Genomic DNA, 26,935 nt, shown 5'->3' with positions numbered 1-26,935 from the left:
CTTTTGTAGTCCATGAGCATTTTCAAACATTTTACTGTTTTATTTCCCCTTTGTTTTCTTTCTCTTCAATTTCTTCCCACTCTTATTTCTTCACATCATCAGGTGCTTGAGAGGGGATCCTCGTCATTAGACTCCACCTCAGCTTCGTTTTCCTCTACTTTTCCTCCTCCTTCTCTTTCTCCTACCACCTCCGCATCCTCATCAAGTCCTCAGGTTCTAAGGGCCATGTGTTTCCCTCCATTTTCCCAGTGAGCTCTGGACCTTGGCAAGAAAGGCTTTGTAGATGTCATTATACTTTTTCCCCAGAGATTTATATTCTTTATTTTTTAAATTTAGCTTCTATCTGATCATGTCATTTCTGCAGGTTTTTAAAAAGACTTTTTAAATTAAAATATAGTTGGTGTACAAGATTATATTAATTATGTTAGTTTCAGGTGCATGATACAGTAAATCAACATTTTTATACCTTACAATGTGATCAACCCACTAATTCTGGTAATCATATGTCACCATGTAAATTTATCACAATATTATTGATGATATTTCCCTTCTTCACCTTTTCACCACCTCCCCCGAGCCTTCTCCCCTCTGACAACTATCCTTTTAGTCTCTCTATCTATGAGCCTATTTTTGTTTTATTTTGCACCCTCATTTGTTTTGTTCTATTTTAGATTCCACATATAAGTGAAACCATACAGTATCTGTCTTTGACTTATTTTACTTAGCATGATACTCTCTAGGTCCATCCATGTTGTCACAAATGGAAAGATTTCATTGTTTTTTATTGAATAATATTCCATTGTATATGTGTATCACAACTTCTTTATCCATTCACCTATTGACGGACACCTAGGTCACTTCTATACCTTGGTTATTGTCAATAATGCTTCAATGAACATAGGGGTGCATCTATCTTTTCAAATTAGTGTTTTTATTTTCTTTGGATAAATACCCATAAGAGGAATTGCTGGGATTTAAATTAGGTCTATTCATAGTACTTTGAGGGATCTCTATACTATTTCCAAAGTGGGTGTATCAAATTGCAGTCCCACTAACAGTGAACAAAGATTTCCTTTTCTGCACAGCCTTGCCAGCACATGTTATTTGTTGTGTTTTTGTTAATAGCCATACTGAATGGTCTAAGAAGTAATCTCTTTGTGATTTAATTTGCATTTCCTTGATGATTAGTGAAGCTGAGCATCTTTCCATCTGTCTGTTGGCCATCTGTATGTCTTCTTTGGAGAAATGCTTTTTCATGTCTTCTGCCCATTTTTTAATTGGATTGTTTATTTTTTGTTGTTATTGAGTTGTATGAGTTCCTTACATATTTTCAACATCAACCCCTTTACAAATACATCATTTGTGAATGTATTCTCCCATTCAGCAGGTCATCTTTTTGTTTTGTTGATAGTGTCTTTCACTATGTAGAAGCTTTTTAGTTCTGTGTAGTCCTCTTTGCTTATTTTTGCTTCTGTTTTCCTTGCTTGAGGTGATATATCCAAAATAATATTACTCAGACTCATATCAAGTAGTTTACTACCTGTGTTTTCTTCTAGAAGCTTTATGGTTTTAGGCCTTACATTGAAGCCCTTATTAATCAATTTGAATTTATTGTTATATGGTATAAGAGAGTGGTCCAGTTTCATTTTTTTCCATGCATCTGTTCAGTTCTCCCAGCACCACTTGTTGAAGAGACTGTGGTTTCTCCATTGTATGTTCTTGTTTCCTTTGGTATCGATTAGTTGGCCATATAAATGAGGCTTTATTTCTGGACTCTGTATTCTATTTCATTCTGTTTCATCTATGTGTCTATTTTTGTGCTAGTACCATACTCTTTTGATTATTATAGCTTTCTAGTGTTGTTTGAAATTAAAGAGCATGATACCTCAAACTTTGTTCTTTTTTCTCAAGATTGTCTTGGCTATTCATGATCTTTTTTTGGTTTATATAAATTTTAGGATTATTCATTTCTGAGAAGAATGTCATTGGTATTTTGATAGGGATTTCGTTGAATCTGTAGGTTGCTTTGGGTAGTATTGTCATTTTAATGATATTAATCCTTCCAATCCATTAGCCCTTCATATCTTTCTAATGATTGTATCCTTTTCAATTTCTTACTTTGCTGTCTTATAGTTTTCTGAGTACAGCTCTTTCACTCCTTGGTTATAATTTATTCGTAGGTATTTTATTCATGTTGATAAAATTACAAATGGAGTTGTTTTCTTAATTTCTCCTTCTGAGTGTTTGTTATTAGTGTGTAGGAATGTGACAGATTTCTGTATATTACTTTTGCATCCTGCTACTTACTGGATTCTTTCTTTCTATTAATTTTGGTGTACTCTTTACAAATACATTATCATGTCATCTGCAAACAATGACAGTTTCACTTCTTCCTTTTCAGTTTAGATGCCCTTTGCTCCTGCAGTTTTTTAAGGACGAGGAACTCATCATTCCCCAGAGCCAGACACTTTGAGTAGTCCTGAACTGGACAATTTGTTCAGTTGTGTAATGATGACAAAAAAAGAGATAAAAAGTAGTAGTTTTCAATAAGCTTGTCTTAAAAACAGGTGAATAATGAAGACTAATAATTTACTAACCTACTTATTGTGCCAAACTCCTTTTGTCTTTTCAGTTGGGATTTATCTCTTTTAAGTGGAACCAGACTTTTGCTTCCCTGGGTTTGTTCTGGGGGTGAGGGAGTGGGTTCTTAGAAAGTATCATAAAGACCAGATTCGAAGTCATCCCATTAAGAATATTTTAACACATTGAAATACAGTGCTGACCTTATTTCTCTCAGGGCCACAGAACAATTGTTCATCCCAACTTCCCAGCAAGCCTTGCTCTTCTATATTTTTGTCAGTTACTATATTTTGTTCCCCTGTTTGGAATGTCCTCCCCTATTTTCTTCTGGCAAATTGCTATTTGGTCTTAGAGACCCAGTTCACATATCACCAATGCTGTGAACATGTTGCAGACTCTGCTGCGTACAAGTTGTAACTTCTTTCTCTGTGTATGTACCCACGATACTTTTCATACTCTTGCATTGTGGAGTACATATCCACTTTATATACTGTAAGCTTCTTAAGGATGGAGACCATCTTTTTATTTCTGTTTGTCTTTGTACCATTTTTGGCGTCTGGTAAACAGTAAACACCCAAATGTTCACTGGAAAATGTATATGGACCCTTTTCCTTTGATGGGATATCCAACTTATGAATTCACAACAAATCTACTTCTCTAACCTTTAGCTATAACCAGTATCTGTTGTGTAGATATTTTGATTTAGACTTAACATTAGACATTAAACACATTAGATCGTGTGTTGTAGTTGTGGATCTACAACTAAACATCTAAATGATTGCGAGGCACAAATTGTTTCATTTTCCTGAATCTGTTAAATTGAGAAGCCTCTCCTGGGGTAGATTGAAAACCTCCATTGTCAGGGGCCTCGAGATCCTGGTGCAACAGCCGCCCTCCATCCTGAGCCTGTGGGATGGGTGGCCCACCCTCTCTCCTAAGGCCTCAGGCCAAGGAGGGGCCCGAAGCTGCTGGTTGTAGACCTTCTAAAGGCTACAAAGCCACTGGCTTTGTACTGACACCAGTTTTCCTAGGCACTGTTGACACAAGCAACCTGGTCCTGGTAGCCAACCCAGCAGATCTGCTGGCAAGTAAGCAGCTGATAGGAAAAGGATACATTTCATGACCTACTTCCCTTCTCCACCCTGATTTTAAATCTTTTACTCTTAAGTGCTCAAGACCTGGGTGATGGGAGAGGCCCAGGGATAAATAATGGTCTGGTTAGTGGTTTTATTCTAAGCTCTGAGCAATCAGTCAGAGTGATGGGGCAGTCCCCTGGGTTCTGATGCTCACTTTGTCACTTCAAGCTTTGTGACTCTGGGCAAGACATTTAGCTTCAAACAAGCATAAAATGAGTGTAATATCTGCTCTTCCTGTTTCACAGGTTCTTTTGAGATTCATACAAAGAAAAATTCAAATGGTCATAAACTATAAAGCAGTGTACGAAAAGAGTAATTACACTTAAAATTTATTATGTATGTTACATAGAATGCATTGTTATTATAACCACATTCTGAAGGTACATGAAGGCGTCTTAATTTATTATAATCATCTGAATCTGGCTCTTCAGACATCAGTAGGCATCTATAAAAATCACTTGCCTGTGTCTTTTGAGTTTACATGCCACTTCAACCATTTTTCAAAGGCCACATCTAGTTTGCTGCTTCTTGTACTTCATATAAAGCAGAAGGTTAACCCACATTCTGGAGTATCCTGTGCAACATACTTCTGAAGCCAGGCCAAGGGAGTGAGTGGGCAAGCTCTGAATTGCCATATAGCAGAAGGAATCTTGGGAGATTTTGTTTAGATGTTTAATTCTTTTGTGCTGCCTTTAGTCAGCAGCTATTTGGAACACTCAAATGAAGACAAATGCCGCTTGTCCTGGCGATCAAGGGAGGCTTTTAGCAGCTTCAGTGGCCTCATGAAGGACATTTGTTTATGACCAGCTATGTATGAGGCACTGGAAAAAAATTGATCCCCAAAGTTCAGATCTTATCCCAAAGAGCTCGTGATCTAGTTATTGCTACTATAGGCAACAGAGGTGTGAGTAAAAAAGAACTCAAGTTAATGTTTTTAAAGTCTCATTTCACCTGCCACGTGCGTGGGTATGGAAGGCAAAGGAGAGTGAGATGGAACAGGGCCGAGAAAGGAGGTGCGAGAGGAAAGGGCCCGAGAAGGCGTGAGAGAGAAATGTGCTGAAGAGGAAGGGCTGGAAAAGAGGGGAAGACGGGGGTAGAGTCGTGCAGCTGCAGCTGCGGACCCTGGCGAGCCGTGAATTTTACCCGAGCCTCAGTTCCCCTTCGTGTAAATATCGAAGGCTAAGTGTTCATCCCAGACATAAATCTTCCAGTTTTATCGTATAGGCTTGAAAATAAATGGACACATGAGTGGCAGTAGAGGGTGGTGGTGAAGAGTTCTGAAACCAGAATTTTTCCACTCAAATCCAGCCCACCGCTTTCTGTGTGGCCTTGGGCAGTTCGCTGGACCCCCTTTGGTCTGCGTTACCTCCGCGCTGAGAACAGTGACTGGCAGACTGCAACGTCAGGACGTTTGCGCTGTTGTGCTCCTGAACATGTCTTGATGGAATACAGGAAGCTTTTGGAGCTAAGCAAATACTTTGGCCGTACAGAAATCCTTTGTCTTCTATGTGATAATAAAAACAAACAGGTTCAGGAACTGGAAAGAGAAAAGCTTATGTTTTTTGTGCTCCCCCAGATTGAATTGTAGCCCTGGGAGTGAGAGGACAAACGGAAGGCTTTTTAGGGTGAAGGGTCAGGGTGTCAGCTCCCTCTCTGAGCTCTTTCCTTTCTCTGTCCTGGGTTACCTTGTTAACTGAGCGGTGGTGACACTTCTGCCAGGTTTGCTCTGTGGCTTGCAAAGAAATGCTTGGATACAGAACTAAACAGATTTGAAATTCTGTAGTAGAGTAATCTCATCTGAGAGTCCTACTGTTACATAAATGTATTTGTGCTTCACAGGTTGGCTTAATAATTCCCTCCAGTGCTTTGCTATATGGAGTAGAGTGCAGTTGTGTACCACACAGCTCTTTTGGTCCATGCCTACTCTCCCAGTGTGGGGGAAGAAAGGTTGCTTAACAAAGATGGTACTGCATAAAAGAAATAAGTGAGAAAGGACACGTATAGGAAGGTTACCTAACCAGAAGGTTACCTAACCAGGTAGCCAAAAGCCTTGTTCCAAGGCTTTTATGGAAAAACTTATCAGTGGGTAGGCGACAGGAATGCATACATATATGTTTATATTAGCGTGTTCAGTTTCACAGAAAATAGATACCTTTAAGAAAGCAGGTGGCAGGAGTTTACTGATTTACATGGGTCCGAGAGAAGACAAGTCTAAACAAAAGAGAATTAAGACAAGGACAAGCGCCTTAATGATAAAGGGCAAGGGGTGTAAATAACGTGAAGGTCCTTCGCAGCATGAGCTGAGCAGAGTTATGAGGGAGGAACAGAGCACACTCTGAATTTACTTAAAAGGTAAAAAGAATTTACTTTTAGGCCTGATTACCCTGGCAACCATCAGATCTGATCTAGGGCTGTTTTTCCCATACTGTTAGCCAGGCAGGGGGAGGGAACCACCGAGGGCTAAGGAGACTGATTTTCAGCTGTGATGAGAACTCTGGCAGTGTCCTAGCCAAGCTGAGAGGTGTGGGAGCCTCTTTGCCTCTTTTCCATGTCCCCAATTTCTTATCTGCTGCCCCTGTTGGCCAAGGCCTGTCTTACCCGTCATTGACCATTGACCCTCACAAGGCAAAGCAGAGGAGGCCTTTCTCCAAGGCGTCCTGATTATTTTTGGCCTTGGGGCCTTCCAGCTTGTTGGCAGGGTTACAGCTCCTGAGACCAGGCAGGGCTTTTCCCAACAACAGGTAATGCGGATTTACTTCTCACATGCACTCTTTCTTCCCCCCTTTATCTGGGAAACGGGGGCCCAGAGAACTTAGGCAGCATGCCCAGGTCACGCAGCTAATAAATCATAGAGCCAGGACTTGGCCCTGGTCCATGTCCAAGGGCTGGGCTCTTCCCTTTCCATCTTATTTCCTTTACTCTTTCTAACCTTGTTCTAAGAATTTCAAAGCAGGATAATGGAAACATGATTCTTTATAACCTTTTCTTCCAAGAAAGCCTGGAAGATGAGGTTCTGCTCTCCTGAAGTCCTTGTACATGTCTCCGTTTAGGGCCACACAGCCGGTGAGGCAGCATGGCCCCAAGCTAATTCCAGGTCTACTTTGTGAGTCACCACAACTTAGCTAAAGTAATGAGACTTTATTATATGATAGTCTGAAATGTTACAGAGGCCTGACATAAACAAGTAAAAAGAGCATTATGAGCACTGATATACTAAGTTCTATAGCAGGTATCTTTTTAAAAGCACTATAAAGTAGTTATTATGATCACCCCAATTTTACGGGTGAAGAAACAGAGGCATAGAGAAGTTTGGTAACTTCCCCAGAAACATCCAACTAGCAAGTGTCAGAACCAGGGTTGAACCTTGGCCAACTGACTTCCTAGTTCACATGCCAAAATAGTGTGCAGTGCTCTATGGATGATCGGGAAAGGGTGGGGGGCGGGGGTAGAGGCAGCGAAGTGCTCTCTGATGGGGGGTAGGGTGCAGGGCAGGGAAAACCTGATTTGTATTTATTGCTAATTTCCAGATAGAAGTACTCTCATCACGGCCAGTTTCAAGCTACTGACCTGATGTCAACTGACTTGTAAATTTTAACAGTAGATTTTTGTGACCTGGCAAGAGCTAGTTCCAGCACAACATTAAAGGCCATTGCCGAAAAAACACCAGGTTCAGGATAAAATAAAGTTTTGTGAGTTATACTTGAGTGCACTTGACTCTAGAGAACTGGAAAGTACACGGGTTGGGGAGGTGAGAAATGGGGTTGGAATGTAGAGTAGCATCAGACTGGAATGTCAGGTTCGGGGTTTATTTGTTTTTTTCTGTAGGAAACTTGAAGTCAGTGGGAGCTTTTAGGCAGCAAGGTAATGTGATCAGCTTTTTAGGGTCTGATAAGCCACATACATCAGGTTAGAGAGAGAAAGCGTCTAGAATTCAAGTTAGTAGGTAAATACAGGAAATAACGAACATACAATCAAGGCAGCAGTATGAGTGAGAGGTGGCGGCTGGGCGCAGAACAGGAGTCAGACTTGTTGGCAGGTGGAGTCGACATACATTGATAATGGACTGGATATCATGTGAGGGAAAGAAGGAGCTGAAGAAAATACAGGTGTCCCCCGCAGTGCCACTTCGCTTTTACGAAAGGCCTACAGTATTAGTACCTGTTTTCACTAAACGAAAGAAAGTCGAAGAGGATTTTGTTTTTATGAAGAACAGTGAAGAACAGACACAGCATTCAGCGTTTGTTTTGCAGCAAGCCCTGATGGAGGCAGCACACAGCCGAGCAGCGAGAGTGGCGTCCCCAGGGCTTCCCCAGGAGCTGCACTCAGCACCTCAGCATCTCAGCATCTCAGCCTCAAGCCGCCAGAGCTTTGAACTGTTGTCTCTGAGCATCTGGGCTTTATGTCTGTTTATTTTGTGCGTTCATTCACAAGATGTGTTCTAGGGTATGAGAAAAGCCTAAGGGAGCTTGTAAGGGTGTTATGCTTAGCCTAAAACTGAATGTAATGAAGTGTACCCGTTATGGTTTGGTAGGTTATTTGGGCAGTCTGGAAATACTAAAAAAATTGTTTCCACATAAATGAATGGTATTGCTTCTTCACTTCATGCCATTTCAGCTTACGAAAGCTTTCATAAGAATGCTGTACTTTCAGGTAGGGGGAGAAACCTGTATCAAGGTTTGTTTCCAGCTTGGAAACTAAAGTTGGGGTCAGACCACTAATAAAGAATTTGTTGGAGTGAGTTGCCAATTTGGAGGTGGAGAAGGGATGGTAGAACCTGTTCCTATCAAAGAACTTTTAGGTTAGATCCTGGGATGTTTGGGAATATGCACCTGCAGCCTAAGAACCACTGATCAAGGCCTGGAGATAGAAATTTGGAAGTCATCAGCATATGCACAGAAGTCATAGCCATTCGATTTAATAGGCTTCTAGTTAGTAAGCACTTCCTATTTGCTAGGTGTTGTGCCATAGGAGTACTTTGGCTTACTCAGGAAAAGCAGCAGTTAGTTCTATGGTTAAATAAAATAAAAAATGGTCCCTGGCCTGTGAGGCTCAGTTGGAGTGTTTTCCTATAACTAAAAGTTTGTGGGTTTGATTCCCAGTCAGGGCACATACGTGGGTTGTGGGTTTGATCCCCAGTCCAGGCACGTGTCCCCAGTCTGGGCATGCAGGGTCCCCGTGTGGGAGGCAACCAATCCATGATGCTTCTCTCTCACTTGCTCAAATTTCGTCTTAAAAAAAAAAAAAGATTTTCTTTACTTTTTCCTTCACCCTATTGACCTACTGCCTTTCTAATCTACAAACAGTGGGAGTAATTCTCCGCATTCACTGTTTCTATTTCTTGACTCCCACTCATTTTGCAAGCCATCACAGCCTGACCTCTAGCCAGATATCTCCAACTAACTGCCACTTACTGAGTTCTCCAGTGATACCCTAACCCAGTGTCAAAACCGATGAGCTCCGTGGCCTCCCTGCAGGCATTTAACAACTTGCTCTTTCTTGAAATTCTTTCCCCTTTACTTACCCAGCCTCTTGCTTCTCTTGCCATACTATCAATTAATTCCTCCTCTTTTGGATGGGGTGGGCACTTGGGGGTAGAGAATATCCTTTAATGATTGGCTCCTTCTCTCCTGCCCACTGTCCCTTTAAATAATGGTGTCCCCAAGTTTTCATAGTTTTATTTTATTCACCTTTACAATTCCTGCTTTCTCTGAGCAAATTGGCTTCCCCTCCCTAGTGGAACTGACTGTATTGCTAAAAGCCTCCAGAAATGGTGATCGGATAGCCTGAGTGGTGTTGGATTAGAGATCCAGCCTCCAGCAAGTAAAGTAGCATTTTTATTTTTACCACCTGGGTGGGACTGGGAAAGGGGACTCTGTCATCTCCCTGTTCTTACCGAACAGGGAGAGTGGTGCTGAACACCTGTGAAGCAAAGTGAGGGCGGTGGGCGTAAGGGCAAAGTGTGGACACCTGTTCTCCACGCAGACTTCTGTGTGCCTTTCCCCACCCTGTTCTCCCTCCCCAACCTATTGACCATTCATTAAAACTCAGTCCAGCCCAGCTAATACTGTCCCCAGGCAGCCTCTTCCGATAGCCTGTCTCTCCTCTCCTAAGCTGGATCACATACTCTGTACTTTAACATATATATGTCTGTTTTTGAAGTTTCTACATCATCTCTTGTGTCTAGGATGTTCCCATTTTCAGGGCATGTGAAACTTCCCTCTTACCTCTTTTGGATGGCTGAATAATTCAATGACATACAATAGACTAATAGGAAAAAATAAAATGTTAATACATGTGCATGCAGAATTCATATAAGCATAAAAATTCCAAAGATGGACAAAATGAGGTCTATATGTCACTTTGGACTAAGGAGTGGGAGGTAGGCAATTCCTAGAGAGAGAGAAAGAGTAAACTTTTGGTAAACAGATTTTTATATGGCCACCCAGAAACAGTGAGGCACAAAGGGGAATCTAACAAGCAGACTTTTGCTTGGCTCCTCCCTGCCTGCTCCGCTTAATTAAATGTGCTGAGGTGAATATGCGAAGGTGACTCTGCTAAGGTTGCCTTCCTGAGCAGGTTTTTCTCTCTGTATCGCTTAGGAAGGAAAAGAAGAGGGTGGAAAAAACCCTCTTTTGGAGTTTGTTGGGCTTTGTTTTTAACTTACAATAATCTGCCTGGTAAGGTGGCACATTCTGCGGAGATTCCCTCCCAGCCTCCCCACAACATTGGCGTATTTCTTGAAAATAGGCCCTTGTGCTTTAAAAGTTCATCCTGTACCCCCAATACTTAGACCAGCCATGACCAAATTGGTACTTAATAAATGGTGGTTGAATGAATTAGCTGACTTGATTTACTTGGTGATTTTCAACCCTGCTAGGTACTGAAATCACAGAGAGAGCTGAAAAGATACCCTTGCCTCAGGTCATGCGCTCAGAAAGGATTATTTAAATAGGTGTGGGGTGGGACTCAGGCATTGGTAATTTTTAAAACTTCTAGATGATACTCATATGCTGCCAGCTTTGAGAACCATCAGATTCAGTGACTAAAGCAATATACCAGTGCCTGCTTTAGGTCAGATGTTTTAATATCATTTTTGCAATAACTCCATGGAAGGAGATGAAATTTGTTTTCTGTTAACACATAGAAAAAGCAGAGGCTCAGAATGATGTAATAACCTCGTGTGAACCACGCAGTTGGTAAGAGACAGGGCGAGGTCTGACTGTCACCAGCGTTGCCTTCCCAGCTTTCCTTTAGTGGGGGCGGGGGGGAGCAATCCGTTCAGCCCCATCCATTCTCTCAGAGGTGGTGCATTAGCCAATTGTACAACGTTGGGAGAAATGCGGCAGTTGCTCGATTCTACTTGCAAGAATGAGGTTTGGTGGGAATTGGCCCTGTAAGGCATATCTCTGTCACAACTAAGCTGTCTCGCCCAATTTGTTGGTCAATTATGCCTTTTTTTTAGGTCAGTAATGCAGCCTGGCCTCCAGGGCCCCTTTCTCTGGAGTGTCGTTGTTCCAGTAGCTTTTTGGCCAGTTCTTTCCACTCTTCCTCCCCTCCAGTCTCTGAAATGAGCCTATAAATTTAAATTTCATTTCCAAGTCATCTATAATTTCTTTGAGATTTTGATGCTAATCTTTGATGGTTGCAGCACTGTTCTCCTTCTGCAAGTCTCAAATGGTGTATACTTATTACAAACAGTTTTTGAAGAATTATAATATCTCAGATTCACTAGAAGATATACTGGGATCTTACAAGTTAAGTTAAGCATAAATTACAAGTTTGCTTAAAAGTTAGTTACTGATGACCAAAACCAAGTCAAGTTGGTCTAACCATTTAAGTTGTAAACGTTAACAAACTGAGCAAACAGTCCCTAAATACTGTAGTCTATTTAACTTACTAGACATAAATACTGTCATGTTTGTTCTATAGGATAAAAACTGAAGTAACAGTTTTCTTTTTAGTATCAATTATTAGTTGGCAAATCATCATAATGAACAGTTATATAGCATTTAATATGTGCCAGGCACTGTTCTAAGTGCTTTCCATATGTTAACCCACTTAATCTTCAGAAGAACTTGATGAGTTAGGTACTCTAATTCCCATTTTACAGGTGAGGAAATTAAGATGTAAGAGCATTCACTAAGATGTATACCCAGTAAGTAGCAGAAATGAGATTCAAACCCAGGCTTTTTCACGTTGATAGAGGAAGATTGAGATGGTGCTGTAATTCCTGAGTATCACGTAGCCTGAACTAACACTTCTAGCAGTTGGCCTGAGCAACCAGCAGGTTAGAATGGGAGACATGGGAAAATCTTGATGTAGCTGCTAAATCTTTTAAAGGAGCAGTAGTCAATGTGCAGAGCTGGGCTCTCTGGCACACAGTAAAGGCAATGATGATGAGGGTATTGAAATAATCGGTTTATGCCTCCATGATGCACCTCAGACTTCTTTTGGTTACTAATCATGACATCCTACTTATGCTAATGGTCATTTTTTTCAGTCCTAAGCTTCCTTAAACTGCAAAATTGTTAGCTCTTTAAAAAATTCTTTCAAATTTGCCTTCTGTACTATGATTGACTCATAGTTTTACTTTTGCCAGTCTCTAGAATTCCCCTTCTAGATTCTTCTTTTCAGCTTGTCAAAGAATGTTTTCTCAAAGGTCTGTTTCCTTGACACTGCGTTTTGTCTCTTGGCTGCTACTTCAGTGTTTCACTGTGTTTTGAGTTAACAGTTACTACTGAGCTCTTCCTCCAGGCTGGACCTCCTTGAAATCTCTGACTCTGAATTTGTGAGCTGCCTGTGGACCTGTCTACCTAGATGTTCCATTGGCTTTGCCTGGAATAATTCTAAAATGAGACTTATCTTTCCCTGGCTGTCCTTCCAGCTATGTTCTCTGTTTCTCACACCCCGGGTGAAAGTCCTGGGTTACTTTGAGTGCTTTCTCTGTGTCCCCTAGGCTGCCTACCTGATCCCAGTCCCTCCCTCCACACGGTGAGCAGTTGCCAAGGTCCATCAACGTAAAAAAAAACAAAACAAAAAACTTAATCTGAATCAATGCTTTATAATCTAAAGAATTGCTTTATATGTTAAAGTCTCAGAGAGAGCATAGGAAACTATGAAAGCTTTAGAAGAGATGGAAATTTGGGGAAAGGGAGGGAATCAAACAACTCTTAAATTCTTACCTACTTAAGTTCTCAGTCCATCTTTTACCGACCTTTGCAATAGAGTCTTTACATATTGTAGGTTACCAATAAATTTTTAACGAATACGGTTATGTGACCTTTGGTAATTTCTTGCCACAAACATTGAGGTCTGTTTCACAAGAGTTCTGCTGAGATTAGTGAATCTCAGGTGATCTGTACAGCGGCCGTAAGGGCAAGTCATATAATTTGCATGCCAATAAAGAAATTTAAATGTGCATTTAAAAGTTCCCTCCAACTTTACAGTGTTTTAAAAATATGACCATGAATTTTCAAGCAGATAAATGGTCCATGGAAATATGTTTCTCTATAATAAGTGGGAGTAAAGCAGGATTTAGAGAGTAGAAGTTGAAAAAACTGTTGACAGGGTGAAATGACCATCACTGGAAAAGGTGGAAAACCACTGACTGAGAAAACCAACCTCTGAATATAGGAAGTGAAGCAGGTAGTGAATTACAATAGATGCTTTAAGTATTTAACGTGGTTTGCTCATGTTGAAAGTTGACCTCTTACTAAGTTATTTATGTGTGTAGGTATCAGTGTACTATGGCTTTTCCCCGGCCTCCCCGTCCCTTTTGAGATAAGCATACAAATGAACTTTTTGGAGATCGTTATTTTACATCTGTTTAACCTGGAATAATTTTAGAACTTTGCCATCTTCATGATCTTAATAACAAATGCATAATGTCCCAGCTTCTTTAGAAATATTGGGCTATCTGTTTCTGGGCTGACATTTCTAGATGCAATGATAATAATAACCAACTCACATAATAACCAATGATGATAATAGTCAGCTCAGTGGCTGAAACAGTATGTGCCAGCCACTGTTCTACATGTTTCTGCCTTTTGTTTGTTTTCCATGAACGCTGGCTAACGGTTTTATAACGCAATGTTTTCTAACTCCTTTCATGGCATGGCATATGTATACAGAACTAATATTTGCATGGGACACTGGGATAAGTGCCTCAGGAGCTTGGCTGCTCAGGGCCCAAAGGCTTCTGTGTGGAGGACATCTGCACTCTCTTTGAGGCACACCAGTGTGCCTGTGCACACAGTGCTCAGAAACTGTATTACAGTGTATTGCAGACTTTATATGGCCCTGATTTCTGCTGGTAGCATTGTTTGCTTGATCTTATGATGGCATTAAATATTCACTAATCATCAGGGGTCTGTTTCGTCTTCTACGGAAGGATGCTGTCACCCCCACTATTCCCCTTCCTGAGGTTTGGAGCCACTAGGAGAAAGTCCGTGCACGTGTGCCAGCCCTGTTTCCAATCACACTGACACTTCCGAGCCTTTCTAGTTTGACTAGTCACTAGCCTCCAGATTGCTTCCAAATCTCTGCCTCTGAAACATAGCCATTCAGTCTTGCAGGGAAGTCAGTTTTGTAAGTGTCCTCAATTGAAAGAGCTTGTATGAGAGGTGAAGAGAGGGGAATACATTCCAGAAAGTCTTTGCTGAGTGGATGACTTGGGCCTCTTCTGTCCCTGCTCCTTCTCCCACCAAATAACTGGTGAACACCTAATGCGGAGTTCGATGTCCTCGAGGCTCAAAGGGCATCTGTCGGTCCTTTGCGTGTTTCTGAAAAGCGCCTGGTTACGTCTGAGCTGGTCTGCTTCTACATGCCAGGGCCACGGTTGACTCTGCTTCTTCCTTCTCCCACCCTTTCCTTTCTCCTACTCTGGAAACAGCCAGACACACTGAAATATATAAGCTTAAAAATACTTTAAAAATGCGCAACGCAAATATAAAACTTTCCTCTCTTTTAATTGTACTTAAAGTATTCTTCCTCCACTCCTACTGTGCTTTTGGAACTGTGATGTGCTGATCCAAGAAAAAAACAAAATGGACTGAATCCTGGAACTCACAAATTCTAGGGTTCAGTCCCAGAGCTGCCACATATCCAGCTAAATAGGCAAGTTTATTGCATTTCTAAGCCTTCTTGATAATATGGGCCATTTCCCCCTCAGAGCTGATCTTGAAAACCCAAGGGAATCTAATGCCTGAAAATATTCTGTAGGCTCTAAAAGCAAAAGGTAAATGCAGTTTGTCATTGTATTAAGGACGGCCAGGGAGCCCTCAAGTAGCAGTTGCTTGTAAGAATTTAAATTCCAAGAGTTGGTGAGCCCGTCTCTGGGGATGACAAAGTTGACCTGAGCTCTCCCTCTTCATTCCCTCCCTCGCCCTGCAGTGTGAGCTGATCCAGTACCTGGGCCTGAGCCATCAACTGCTTGCATTGAATTTTATCATCACTTCTGTCGGCCAGAAAAACGCCTGGTCATCTGCTCGGGTGAAGGTGACCGACACTGACTTTGACGGCGTGGAAGTCCGAGTGTTTGAAGGCTCTCCAAAGCCAGAAGAGCCACTGAAACGCAGTGTTCTTTATATCCACGGGGGAGGCTGGGCCTTGGCAAGCGCAAGTATGTCCTGGTCACCCTCAGGTTGTTTGGGGTTGCGGTTGGCCCTGGGGGAGAGGTGTATGGGATTGAGTTTGACTTTCTTATTGGGTACAGACAGGGGGGCCATTTGACTTGGCTCCTCTGGCCAGTCCCAGTCGCCCTTGCTGTCCCAGCAAAAGTGTTAGTGGTGTGTCCTTTTCATGCTTTAAAGCATCCTGACTTGCGTGATTAATTTTATGTTTATAGCCTAAAGATTTTTACCTTTGTACTGTAACATAAAAACCTATCATATGAAGGTTTTTGCCTATTTCATTGCTTATTTGTTAATTAAGGTAGTCCTGTTTTGAAAATATTTTTGTGACCTAAATCATAGACGAAGGTTGCAAATGACTAGCAATAGCTTTCTGCACCAAAACAAGGTGAGGTGTCACTGGACCAGAAGATGAGGGAATTCTTTATCATTCTTTTGCCAACTTGTGTTTTGAAGACATCTTTCTATGAAATAGAACAAGTATTTCTAAAGGCTCATGTTGACTCATCAACGTTTTATCTGCATATGAAACCAAGGGTGAAGTAATCTTACAAAGCGCAAGAATGTTTTCTGTAGTATTGGGTTACTTTCATCAGCAGAACAGGTTCACCATGGCAGGCTGCCCAGTGGAGCAGGCCAGTGGCATGCGTACTGAGGATGCATAGAGAGATGGGGTCTCATCTCTGCTGGGGATTTCCTCAGAGCTGTTTCCTCATCTTCCGCCCGGAGCTTTGGCATCCCTTGAGTTTAAAAATGATGTCAACTAGTTCTACTTTGTTGGGTTTTTTTTTTTTTCCTGAAATAGCATTTTTTATGAGGCAAATGCCAAAAGTGTAGCTTTTCCTACCAATCCCCTGCCATTTAACTCCATATTCATCATTTATTCTACTAGTCATTGATTTGTTCACGTTTTGAACAGATATTTATTCAGCACATAGGATAGCCTAAGACTGAGAAGTTTCTGGGGGTACAGGACTTCCAGTACAAAACCTCAATTGTGTGCACATCTGGACCTTTGGTGACCCTAATATGTGGTGGGTGATGGGGATATAAAGATGCATGAGGCAGAATCTTCCTAGAAAAGAGCGAGTCTGTACCATTGGACACTTGCCAGGTCAGACGTTATATTGGAGGCCAGGAAATGTAAGTATAGGGACTGGTATAGATTATGAGTCAACCTGGCCTTCTGTACATAATTTTAACTGATCACTTTTGCAAGAAAAAGAGCTCAGGCTGAGAGAAATGTGTAGATGGATATGCAGTTATTAAACTTCTGATTCTAAGACTTCCTTGGAAGGCCTATGGATAATGTGACATTTGGCTTTCTGTTGACACAATCTGCACTTAATGTTTTGAAGGAACAGCTAAGGGTTACTTTTTTACATTATAAAATTTCTTCTCTCACTACAAACCTTTGAATCCCCTTTCTAAATATTGCTAAGTGTTCTTAAAATTCTAGTTTGTGATGTGTTGGTTTAAACAAAATACCATAATCTTCAAATTGGTGACTTTCCTGAATTGAAGCAAATGAGGATGTTGAAAGAGAAAATTTTTATGGTTTTAAGAAGAAAACTGTTTATGTGCTGTGATTTTTGGAAAAGCACAGAGTCAAAGAGCTACAAAATCAGAATTAATTTGGTGCCTAACTTGTAGTTCATTATGAAATAAATGTTTAGTTAGTTTAAAACACACTCAAATGCAATCTAATATGGATTTCCTGTTATTTTATAGTAATTGTATTTTATCAGAAACTTGATTTAAAGTTTGCATTTGCACATGTAACTGTATTAAGGAGATACATTGTCCCATTTGCTTTTTATTATTAATAACTTAAGTCCAAGTCTAAAAGCAATTCACAGCAGAATTTAAGAAAAGACAGTATGAAATAATTTAATAATGATTGCCCCTTTGTTTCTCTTAGAAATCAGGTATTATGATGATCTCTGCACAGCAATGGCTGAGGAATTGAATGCTGTCATTGTCTCCATTGAGTAAGTAATTAATACTAGTCATAGAAATAATTTAAGAAGGAGCTAGTTACTCTATTTTACAAGTGATTCAGTATAGACTAAAGGTCCAGGGAGGTGAGGTGATTTTCCCAAGGTTACACAAAATGATTTTTGATAGAATTTCTTGAACTCACTTTATAATGTCTCAAATTATATTTTTATTTTAGTTTTGGAAACTTCTAGAAAAGGAATTAACTGTAGTTGAGAGAAATATACAATTAGTTACCTACAGCATATAAATTTGATTACTGCCCCTCCCTTTTTTTTTTCCTATGAATACAGTTACTGACTTATCTTCCTCTGTCAAATCCTGAGCCCACCACTTTGCCCCAGGCTGCCTGGGGCTGCGTTAGAAAGGGAACATCCGGGGAAGGCAAGACGTGGGAGAAAGAACTAGGGGAGGTGGAGACGGCTCTTTCACGTGATGAAGAAGATAAGAAAAGCCGCCGTCAGGCCAAAGAGCCCCGCGGCCTCTGAGAGGTCAACGCCCAGAATGGCGTAGGAAAAGAGTTGTTGCTTCAGAAAAGGGCTCCTGGCATCACCAAAGACAAGGCTCCCAAACACAGTCGCAGTTCCAGGCCCAGAGCCAGCCACGCCCACTGCGGCAGCCCCAGTGACCTTGACTGCTGGGTCGATGTCCCCTGAAATGCCGCTGGTTTGGAAGCTGCGGCTAGAAACCAGTGCGGTCAGAGGACGCGGGGCTGCTAAGCTGGGGAGGCTGTCATCTGTCTGCGTCTCTGGTGATTTCAGCACCACCGCAGACAGTGACCGGCTCAGCAGCTGCGAGGTGCCCGGACCAAGGCTGGGGTGGAGAGAAACGGGGCGCAGGCGCACGTTTTCAGGGGGTGAGGGGCTGTGGCAGGAGAGCTGCTCCCAGGGCAAGGGAGTCAGAGAGCCGATTCCTACGGCGTTTTCAAACACTGAAAACCAATCAGTATTTTAAGAGAATCTCTCCTATGACCAAAAGGTGTAAAAGTTACTCTTCTGGAGTCAGGTTCTGTAACTCAGACCTTGTAAGCGGGAATGAGTTCAACAAATTTTAGTATTATCATCATTATCAGTAGTATTAGTATCAATATCTTGAGTTGTTTCTACAAATTACTTATTAACAATCTTTCTGGGAAACTAAGAAGAATGTGAATACTTAAGAATTGTGGTGATAGTAATAATACAAAAACCACGGTACCTATTCCGTGGCAGACAGCGTGCATATGCTGTTGTGTATGTTGTGTCTCTTTCAGATCTGTGTTCAAATATCATCCTTTCAGCTAGGCTTTCCTTGACATTCTATTAAAAAGTGCAGCCCACTTTTCCTCTGCTTGATTTTTCTCCAGAACTGCCATGAACATTGGACAGATCGTATGTTTAACTTATTATGTATTTATTGTACTAAATGAAAGCAGACAAAATAAGTTTCATGAAGACAGAGATTTTAGAGATTTTATCCTTTTTGTTTATCGCTGGTCCCTCTGCCTGGTAACATTCTTGGCAGATAGTGGGCATTCAATAAATATTTGTGGGATGAGTGAATAGAGTCCTGCTTAGTTCTCATATAAATCATCCAAGATGAATATTTAGACCTTTTCCTCACAGATGAGGAAAACAAGGCCTGAGAAGTTAAGTGACCTGCATGAGGTCCCATAGCTAGCTGGTCACAAGGGTGGAGTGGAGAACTGAGCCAGGCCAAGTGGTTCCCGAGGCACAGTATCAAGCCACTATCAAAGGAAAGCGATAACGCTGACAGTGTGACCGTGTATGGCACCACCATCCACCTTCCATGCCCTGGGCTTATCCAGTCTCCTGTCCCTCTGCCTCTTCCCGCCAGCAGCTCCCCCATTCACGGCTCATCTTCTGCTTGCCCCCAGTCCAGACCTGGGACACAAGAGAATCCTTTCTCTGGCAGTCCCTCGCCAGGGCTGGTCTCCTGCGACATTTGGGCAGCTCTGGCCCTGTGAACAGAATCCCTAGAGTCACACAGGCGGAAGTGTGGTTGCTTCCTCAGCAGATTTTCCTTTCAGTAAGGCCTCCCAGATCACTCAAGGGCCCTCAGGGACGTTTTGTAATGCAGGAACCTTCAAGTAAATGATGATGGCAGCTGGCCTGGGCATCTGGCCAGAGGAAAGCAGGGACTGTGGGAGCAGCTGAGCCCCACTATGGAGCCAGATCTTATAGTCCGGTGCCTGGGAACCCCTCAGAGCTCCCTCAGTGGTCTCCTGTGTGGCTCCAGCTCCTGTAAGGCCTGGGGAAAGGAAAGAAGTCGGCCTTGTTTTACTTGGCACCATGAGGATGCTCCGCCCAGGCCTCACCTACCGGGACTTGCTTATAGCAACTGGCAACATGCCTAAGCTCTTCCTATATGCTCTTCGCCACCTGTCAGCACCTGTTTCAAGTAAAACAGGTGCTCTTAGGCTTATCATAAAACACAGGGATGGAAGAGATGTTTTTTAAGATTTTTTAAAAAACAACTCAAACACAGAAGGGACTACTTTCATCTTTAGCTTTCCATTGGCCCTACTCTATACAGTGTAGCCTCCAGAATTTTATCAGCTGGGAGGCATCACAGCAGCAGGCAAGTACCATTACTCATGACTGTTTGACCTCAGGCAAACCATTTAATCTCATGTGCAAAATGGGGTTAGAAATCCTTTCCGTGTGTTTAAAATGTGAGCTGCTGGGAAGAGAAATCATATCTCCTTTCACTGAGGTCCCCATCACCCAGTGCAAGGCTTAGCACATGCATGCTAGGCAAATATACCTCGAGTTGGGTTAATGACTTCAAAGAGCTATCACAAGAATCAGTTTGGGCAATTGAGATAAAAGGGCTTCTGACACCCACAGGTGCTAGGCAAGTCTAGGGGTTAGTGCTGTAGCCCACAGAAGGGAGAGGCCCAACTTACAGATTTATTTATTGACATATGTTTGAAAGTCACAGCACTTTCCTTTGCAGAAGTAATGAGCTAAGACGCTTCGGATCCTGGCCAGCCAGTTTACACAGAGCCTAGTTAAGGCACAGCCAACATCATATGATCATGATGGTTCTGTTGGAAAGTGTCTTCAGGGGTCTAACTTGGGAACATATCTCTTTTCACGTCTTGCCTCTTTCTTTTATTCCATAAATATCTATTGAATTCCTATTATGTGCCAGTTACTATGTTAAATTCTGGTTACATACAATGTGAGTGAGACAGACATCATACTTACTCTCATGGAGTTTGCAATCCAGGTGAGAAAATAAACCTTAAGCAAGTCATGTTAAGTGTGATAAGTGATGTGACGTAGAAGGTGAGTAGTAATGGAGGCATCTAATAGGTAAGATCTTACATAGTTTGAAGGGTCAGAAAAGGTGTCTTGAAGTAAATCATATTTGAACTGAGGTCCTTAGGATGAGTATTACCTAGTTAGACAAAGCGAGTTGGTCATGGAGGTCCAAAGCGGTGTAATCAGAGGGCTTGGGAGGAAGGCGAGGAGGCGGAGAGCATTAAGGGAATAAAACTTGGGAGGAGACAGAGGGAGATAGACTTCTGGCGTTGACGAATGAAAAGAAGAAATAAAGGAGGATGATCCTGAGAGTTTTCCGGAGGCGGTGGCCTTCCTGGAAGTTCTCCTTCTCCTGGCAGTTGTCCGCAGACAGTGCTTCCTTGTCTTCGAGGTCCACAGGAGCGGGTAATGGTGTCCTGGCTTTGCTTCATGTGGGGCAAGGGCTTGGGGAACGTTATAATCTGAGGAAGCTGGTGGGCAGGGGCTGGGCAGCCCCGGTCACGGAATCACCTCATGTAAAGCATGCACCAGCAGTGGGAACTCCTCAGTTCATGTTACCGGTGCTGGCTCAAGGTTCTGGGGACTGACCTGGTAGTTGAGGTATAGACAAAGGCCTCAGGGAATAAAAAACAGGCCATGCCTTCTACTCAGCTGCTTTTGCAACACTATGATATTTTACATAATAATTTCACAATAAGTATTAGTTACATAAATGAAAAAATGTATCGTATAATAGCGAACATGCATGGATGTATCCTCATTTATATAATCTAGGAAGCTCTATTTTATATTCATAAACTTATTTTCATAAAGTTCACTGTAGTTTAGCTATAACATAACATCGTGTCTTTCTATCTGTAGTTTATATAAGACACAATACTAGAACCACAAAAAATAGGTGAAAAGGAAGATTCAACTTCCTTTTTAAAAGATAAAATGTAAGCTTACAAATTTGGCATGTTGGATATTATTAAATTTTATTTAATAAATGGTATTGAATCCATAAATTCTATTAAGTTCTAAAAAGCATTTATATTGCTTTCTTGGATGTGGAAAAGAGTTTCAAGTTGTGTTTTGCTTTTCATTACATCTTTACTGCACTCAAACTCTCCATTTGACGTAGACGGAGATCTAGTCCCATTCCAGCAAATGGCAGTGGCAGTACACAGAGAGAATTTAAAATTTTACAGAGCTGTAAAGAAGAACGTTGCTAATGCGGACAGAAAAGAAGCTGGAGTGCTCACTGTAAGAGCCCGCAGCCGCCATCCCGCCCGCCCTGCGACCCCCGCTACCGCACACTCCATCCAACGCGGCTCGGTGACGCTGGGCTTCCTCTGTTCCTGAAACTCCAGCCCCGTTTACTCTCCTAGCCTGCGGCCACAGCCCTTGCTCACCCAGCCCTACCTGACCACCGAACATTCCCTGCTAAACAATAGGCTTATGAATAATCTAGCATTGTGCAGAAGCTGGCCAGCCCTAACCCTCGTCCTAGGCAGCTTACCTCATGCTTCACCCCTTAAGATTCAACCCTAAACTCATAAGAACGCCCACACTTACACCCTCGCTGCTGCAGTCTGCTCCGACTCAGTCCACTTAATAGCAGCTCACGGGTTAAACCTGATGAACTCATTGCCTGTTCTCCTGTCCTCTCTCCCCTCATCTGCCAAACCTAACACTTAACCTTAGTTTGCTGCTAATAGAATTACAAAGAGTGGGACACTTTTGCCTCTTTTTTTAATCCATAAAATTATATGATGACAAGCTGACCAAATCACAGTGCTTTTAGAAGACACAATACAACGCCCATCGTGATAAAGAGTTGTAAAATCAGACACTCTGAAAAACGCCGAGTGACAGTGACCTAGTTGTGACTTTCCCTCTGTTCCTTTACCTGCTCGGGCCCCCGAGCAGAGAAATCCCCACGCGTCAGTCCCACGTGGGCAGCGCCGGAAGGTGGGTGGACCGATTCCCTAAGGTTCGCCTCCAAGGAAGGATTTGCTCTACTTCGCCCAGGCCAACCTGAGCACATACAATTCAATACCACAGAAGGATGGTGTGGTTTTTTTAAAGAAGTAGATTCTTTTATTCTTGTCACTATCACTAGCTTAATGCATCTCCTCTTTAGACGTTTTCTACTACTTCAAATCCCCCAGTTTCTCTTGTGGTTTTGATCTTTTAGAATTTCAAGGGAGAGGAAGACCGGAGCTTTAGAGAAGGCCTGTGTGGCAGCTGCAGAGTCACCTGTGACTGCGAACTACAGGGAGGCTGTGAAGCCTGGAGTCGCTCACACCCGTGCCCTGCAGGAGCTATGTTTAGCTTCTGAAATGACACAGAGAGAGGAGGCTGGGAGGACCTGGCACTGAGCCTGCCTGGGCTTCTGTGGCCACCTGCAGAGCACTCTGGCTCTACTTACCCTCGAGGTGAAAGGCGGGGTTTGCATCTGAGTGGGAGGAGGCAGTTAGATAAATCAGGAGAGTCTGAGAAGCTCCCTGCTGCCTGCGAAGATAAGACTCCAGAAGTCTTAAATGGTCAACAGAGCCTCAGAGAAGCGCATCCTTTGACTGGGTCACACTTCTAGGCTCAAGCATTCCTAGGATGTTGGTGAAACCGGCCTGACGTGTCAGTTCTTTTGGATGTTATTCTCTCCCAATCAGCCAAGCCTTTGCTAATCTCAGCTCTCCCTTGCCGAAGGTCTGGTGGTTGAAGCTGTATCAAGGGGGCCAGTTTAGAGAGTAGAATCAGAAGGAAGGAACCTTCCTGAACCTTTATGCACAAACCACATTTTAACAACAGAAAGAGAAACAATCCTTTCACTTTTGCAATTTCATTATGTGTTCTTTTAATGGAAAGGAAGTATCTACCTGTTAGAGGAATAAATAGATTCTTCCTCTGGAGATGTCTCCCACAGAGAGCACACAATGGATGCAGTTATTGATTTGTTTCAGATAACACGCCCCCCCCCCCCCCCCCCCCCCCGCCGAAGATATGGCTCTCTATGACTGAGGAGAATATTAACCTTTTTTTATTCTCAAGACGAATCTATTGAGCTCCTCTTGGAAAATGATGGATAGGGAAAAAAAGGACAGAGGGCAAAATAAGGAATGAGATTTTATCTCCCTCCTGCTGAATCTCATGGGAGTATAATTTCATTCTAGAATATCACATATACCTTTCATCTAACTGGCACTACCTGAAGAGAACTTAGTGTCCTTGTCCACAGTACAAGATTGTCCACTGTGTTTCCAGGTTAGGTTATTTTGAGAGACGATGTCCATCCATTTCAGTGTCACCAGAACATGAGTGACATTCACGGCTTCAACTTCCACAGGCTTGGAACAACTTCCGTTTCCCCTTAGCTATGGGCCTGTGTACAGCCCCTGACTTTGACTTAACGAGCAGTTTATCAGCCTTTCTGATCATCGCTTCACCTCCGCATCACTGTTATTAAAGTGTGTGTTGACTGTTTCAGGTAGGTGCACATCAAACTCTTCAGTACCTAATTCTCACTTTCCATCTACTCCAAGAGGACGTTGAGGTGTCTGTGTTATGACTGTTGTCAGACCGTTTTTGAGGGTGTCCGGGAAGGGGAGTTACTCTTGGCTGGGCCTCTCAGGGAGGAAGTGGCATTTGAAAGGAAATGAAAAGGACGAGAACATTTGATGAAGAGTTGCAGGGGGAAGGGTCTAGGGGATGGAGACAGGGACCGCTGCATTGGGAACAGGAACAGGGAGATGTGTTCAGAGAAGAGTGACAAAGTGGCTGGACTCAGTGATATTTCTGAACCTCCGTTGCACATTAAGATTACTTGGGGAAATTCTTCTTCAAATATAGTTATGGTGGGCTCCACTGCAGAGCCAATGAGTTGGAATGTTCTGCAGCAGGGCTCAAGCCTCAGTGTGCCTGTAAGGCCCCCAGGATTCCCCTGTGGCGGGTACAGAGCTGAGAAGCTGAGCAATGCATGGGTTACAGGAAGTCGGGTCCTTGGGGCTGTGCCAGACAAGTAGGTGGGTTAAGACCGTTTCTTTTTGTTTTTAAAGCCATATGGCTTACTACTTTTCTCACCACAGGTTGTGTTATATGGCATATTTTATATGGAAAAGGCACAAAATAAATCTTCAAAATTTTGTTTGGTGGAAAGAAAAGAACGTAATTAAAGGTTGTCAACAAAAGAAATGTCCAAACCTACAGAGTTTTTCTAAGAGTTTATTTGAGCCCAAACTGAGGACCATTGCTGGAAAGCAGGATCTCAAATACCCCAGAGAATGGTAGTTTGTGGTTTTTCTTGTGCATTTGGAATTAAGGAGGAAATATAGGATGACATGGAGGTGGGAGAAAGCAAGGCAGGGGTTAGATTAGAAGACAGTTAACAAGATTATGTACTATCTTGAGGGTGGTTAGAGCTTTGAGGGGCATTTCAAAGGTGTGTTAACCTATATGCACAAGGGCAATAGTCAGGACTGACTTAAAAGCCATCCACTAAAGAAGTTATATGCCTCAGGTGTGACAACCCACCATAACCTGCCCAGTTAGGAGTTAATGATTTGTCATAATACCATTTTTTTGTCCACAAGATGTACCGTGTGCCCAGGCACTCTGCTTGGTGGTTTGTTTTGAGAATATTGTAAAACCATTGAAATCATGAGGGACATTCTGGGATGTCCAAAGTCTACAGTTTGGAGAATTCACTGCTTTGGTAGAATAATGAGAACACACACGCACACTATTAAAAGGCTGTGAGTGTCTGAGAAAGGATATTTTAAAAGGGTGGGTCCACATGGGTTTCGAAGCTCGTTGTGAATTCATGTCACAGATTTGCCGCTTACTACCTGTTGTAGACAAGTTACACACCCTCCTCGAGCCTCATGTTTTCATCCTTAAACCCAAGGGTTTGCTCTGAGATTTGAGTGAAAAATGCCTATAAAGCACTTGGTGAGGTGCTCACTTAGCAGGAATAACATTTTTTATAGAAAGTACACATGTATTCAATTGTTTAAATCTCATTCCTGAGTTTACACTAAATTTTGTATATCATGCACAGTAAAAGATAGTTAAAGCTGGATTTGCAGAGTCCCCTATCCCAGCAGTGAGTTGGTGAAATTGAGACTGTAGTTGCTAGAATTCACCAGGTGCTTTTACTCAAGACCTACAAACTTAAAACTCAAAAAACAAACAAAAAAAAAAGGCAGAATTCAGAATGCTCTTTAAGTACTTTGCAGGGACATAGCTTTGAACAAAACCAGCAGATAAGTATATTTTTACATGCTTTCTTTGGCTACGTCACTCACAGATTTCCTCCTGATTGTCAGTTTTCCATGGCTCTAAAGATTGTACAGCACTGTGGTTATATTCTTCTGGTCAATTTCAAGCTCCTTTGAAGACTCAGCTTACACTGGGTGACCTCAGAAATATCTAGTTTCACTGTAGTCTCCAGTCCGTGAAAATAGTGTCCCTTCTTATTGAATAAAATTAGAGACCGTTCCCAGCTTGAACAAAGGGAAGGATGGGGTGGAGGTCTTTAAGAGTGCCAGGAAGACTCTTGCACCCTAAACTGTTTGTTTTAAGTATCTTTACTCTGTCATCTGAACCAGTTATTGACTGGCTGATACGGTTTGAGGCAGTAGAACTTTTTTTAGATTAACAATTTTTCTTTATTCAAAGTCATGGAGACCTTTTTGGAAGCAACATCTGAAAATTTAATTCATGTGTACGTACTAATAGAATATGTTCTGACCTCCTGGGCCACCAAGAAAACAGTTTATCATGATCTATGGGATCTTGCCAAGACAAAATAGCCTTTATTTTCACAATTTGTCATAAAATGCATTCATTTTTATTTCATTGGTAAAATTAAGAATTCAGCTTAGAAATGGTGACGTTAAAAAGATTGAACCCTTGTCCCAGAAGGGAGAGTAAATGGAATCATGTGAGATGTCTCCACCTAGTGGACAAAATGGTGTAATCCTACTCCTCTCACCAATTACTACCAATGGAATACCATAGCAGCAACTTTAAGATGTGAAAATCAACTGAAGAAAAATACATTTTGGATGGTTAATTCATCACCACAGATGAAAAAATAAGGAAATTAGAAAATTTATTTTATCTCTTATAAGGCAACCACTAAGGGAATTTCTTATTGCATTTACAGTTTTTAAATATAGTAATCCCTGAATGACGAGATCTACATTATTATTTACCATAGTGTTTCACAAATATTTATCAGTTTGGCTGTATCTACACTGAATGTTGAAGCTAGCTGGTTAAATAGCTGGATTTTAGATGAAGGAAATAAATGGCCTTGTAAGAGTAACTTAGGAAAAAA

At 42.0% G+C, this 26,935-nt stretch overlaps 1 protein-coding gene and 1 pseudogene across 1 annotated transcript in view; one reads left to right on the top strand and one right to left on the bottom strand.

Annotated features, from left to right (window-relative positions):
* NCEH1 (neutral cholesterol ester hydrolase 1) overlaps positions 1-26,935 on the top strand; it is a 53,266-nt gene that overhangs the window by 19,825 nt on the left and 6,506 nt on the right. Inside the window, exons 2-3 of the mRNA XM_054580614.1 lie at positions 15,108-15,336; positions 17,268-17,337. Coding sequence (XP_054436589.1) covers positions 15,108-15,336; positions 17,268-17,337 — 299 coding nt within the window. The remainder of the gene's footprint in view (positions 1-15,107; positions 15,337-17,267; positions 17,338-26,935) is intronic.
* On the bottom strand, positions 17,773-18,230 carry LOC129073673 (ATP synthase F(0) complex subunit C2, mitochondrial-like; annotated as a pseudogene).

This window comes from Pteronotus mesoamericanus, unplaced genomic scaffold (genome assembly GCF_021234165.1).
Source record: "Pteronotus mesoamericanus isolate MK-2021 breed Mesoamerican mustached bat unplaced genomic scaffold, CSHL_Meso_final contig_116, whole genome shotgun sequence".
NCBI lineage: Eukaryota > Metazoa > Chordata > Mammalia > Chiroptera > Mormoopidae > Pteronotus > Pteronotus mesoamericanus.
This window is presented reverse-complemented; position numbering and strand designations above follow the sequence as displayed.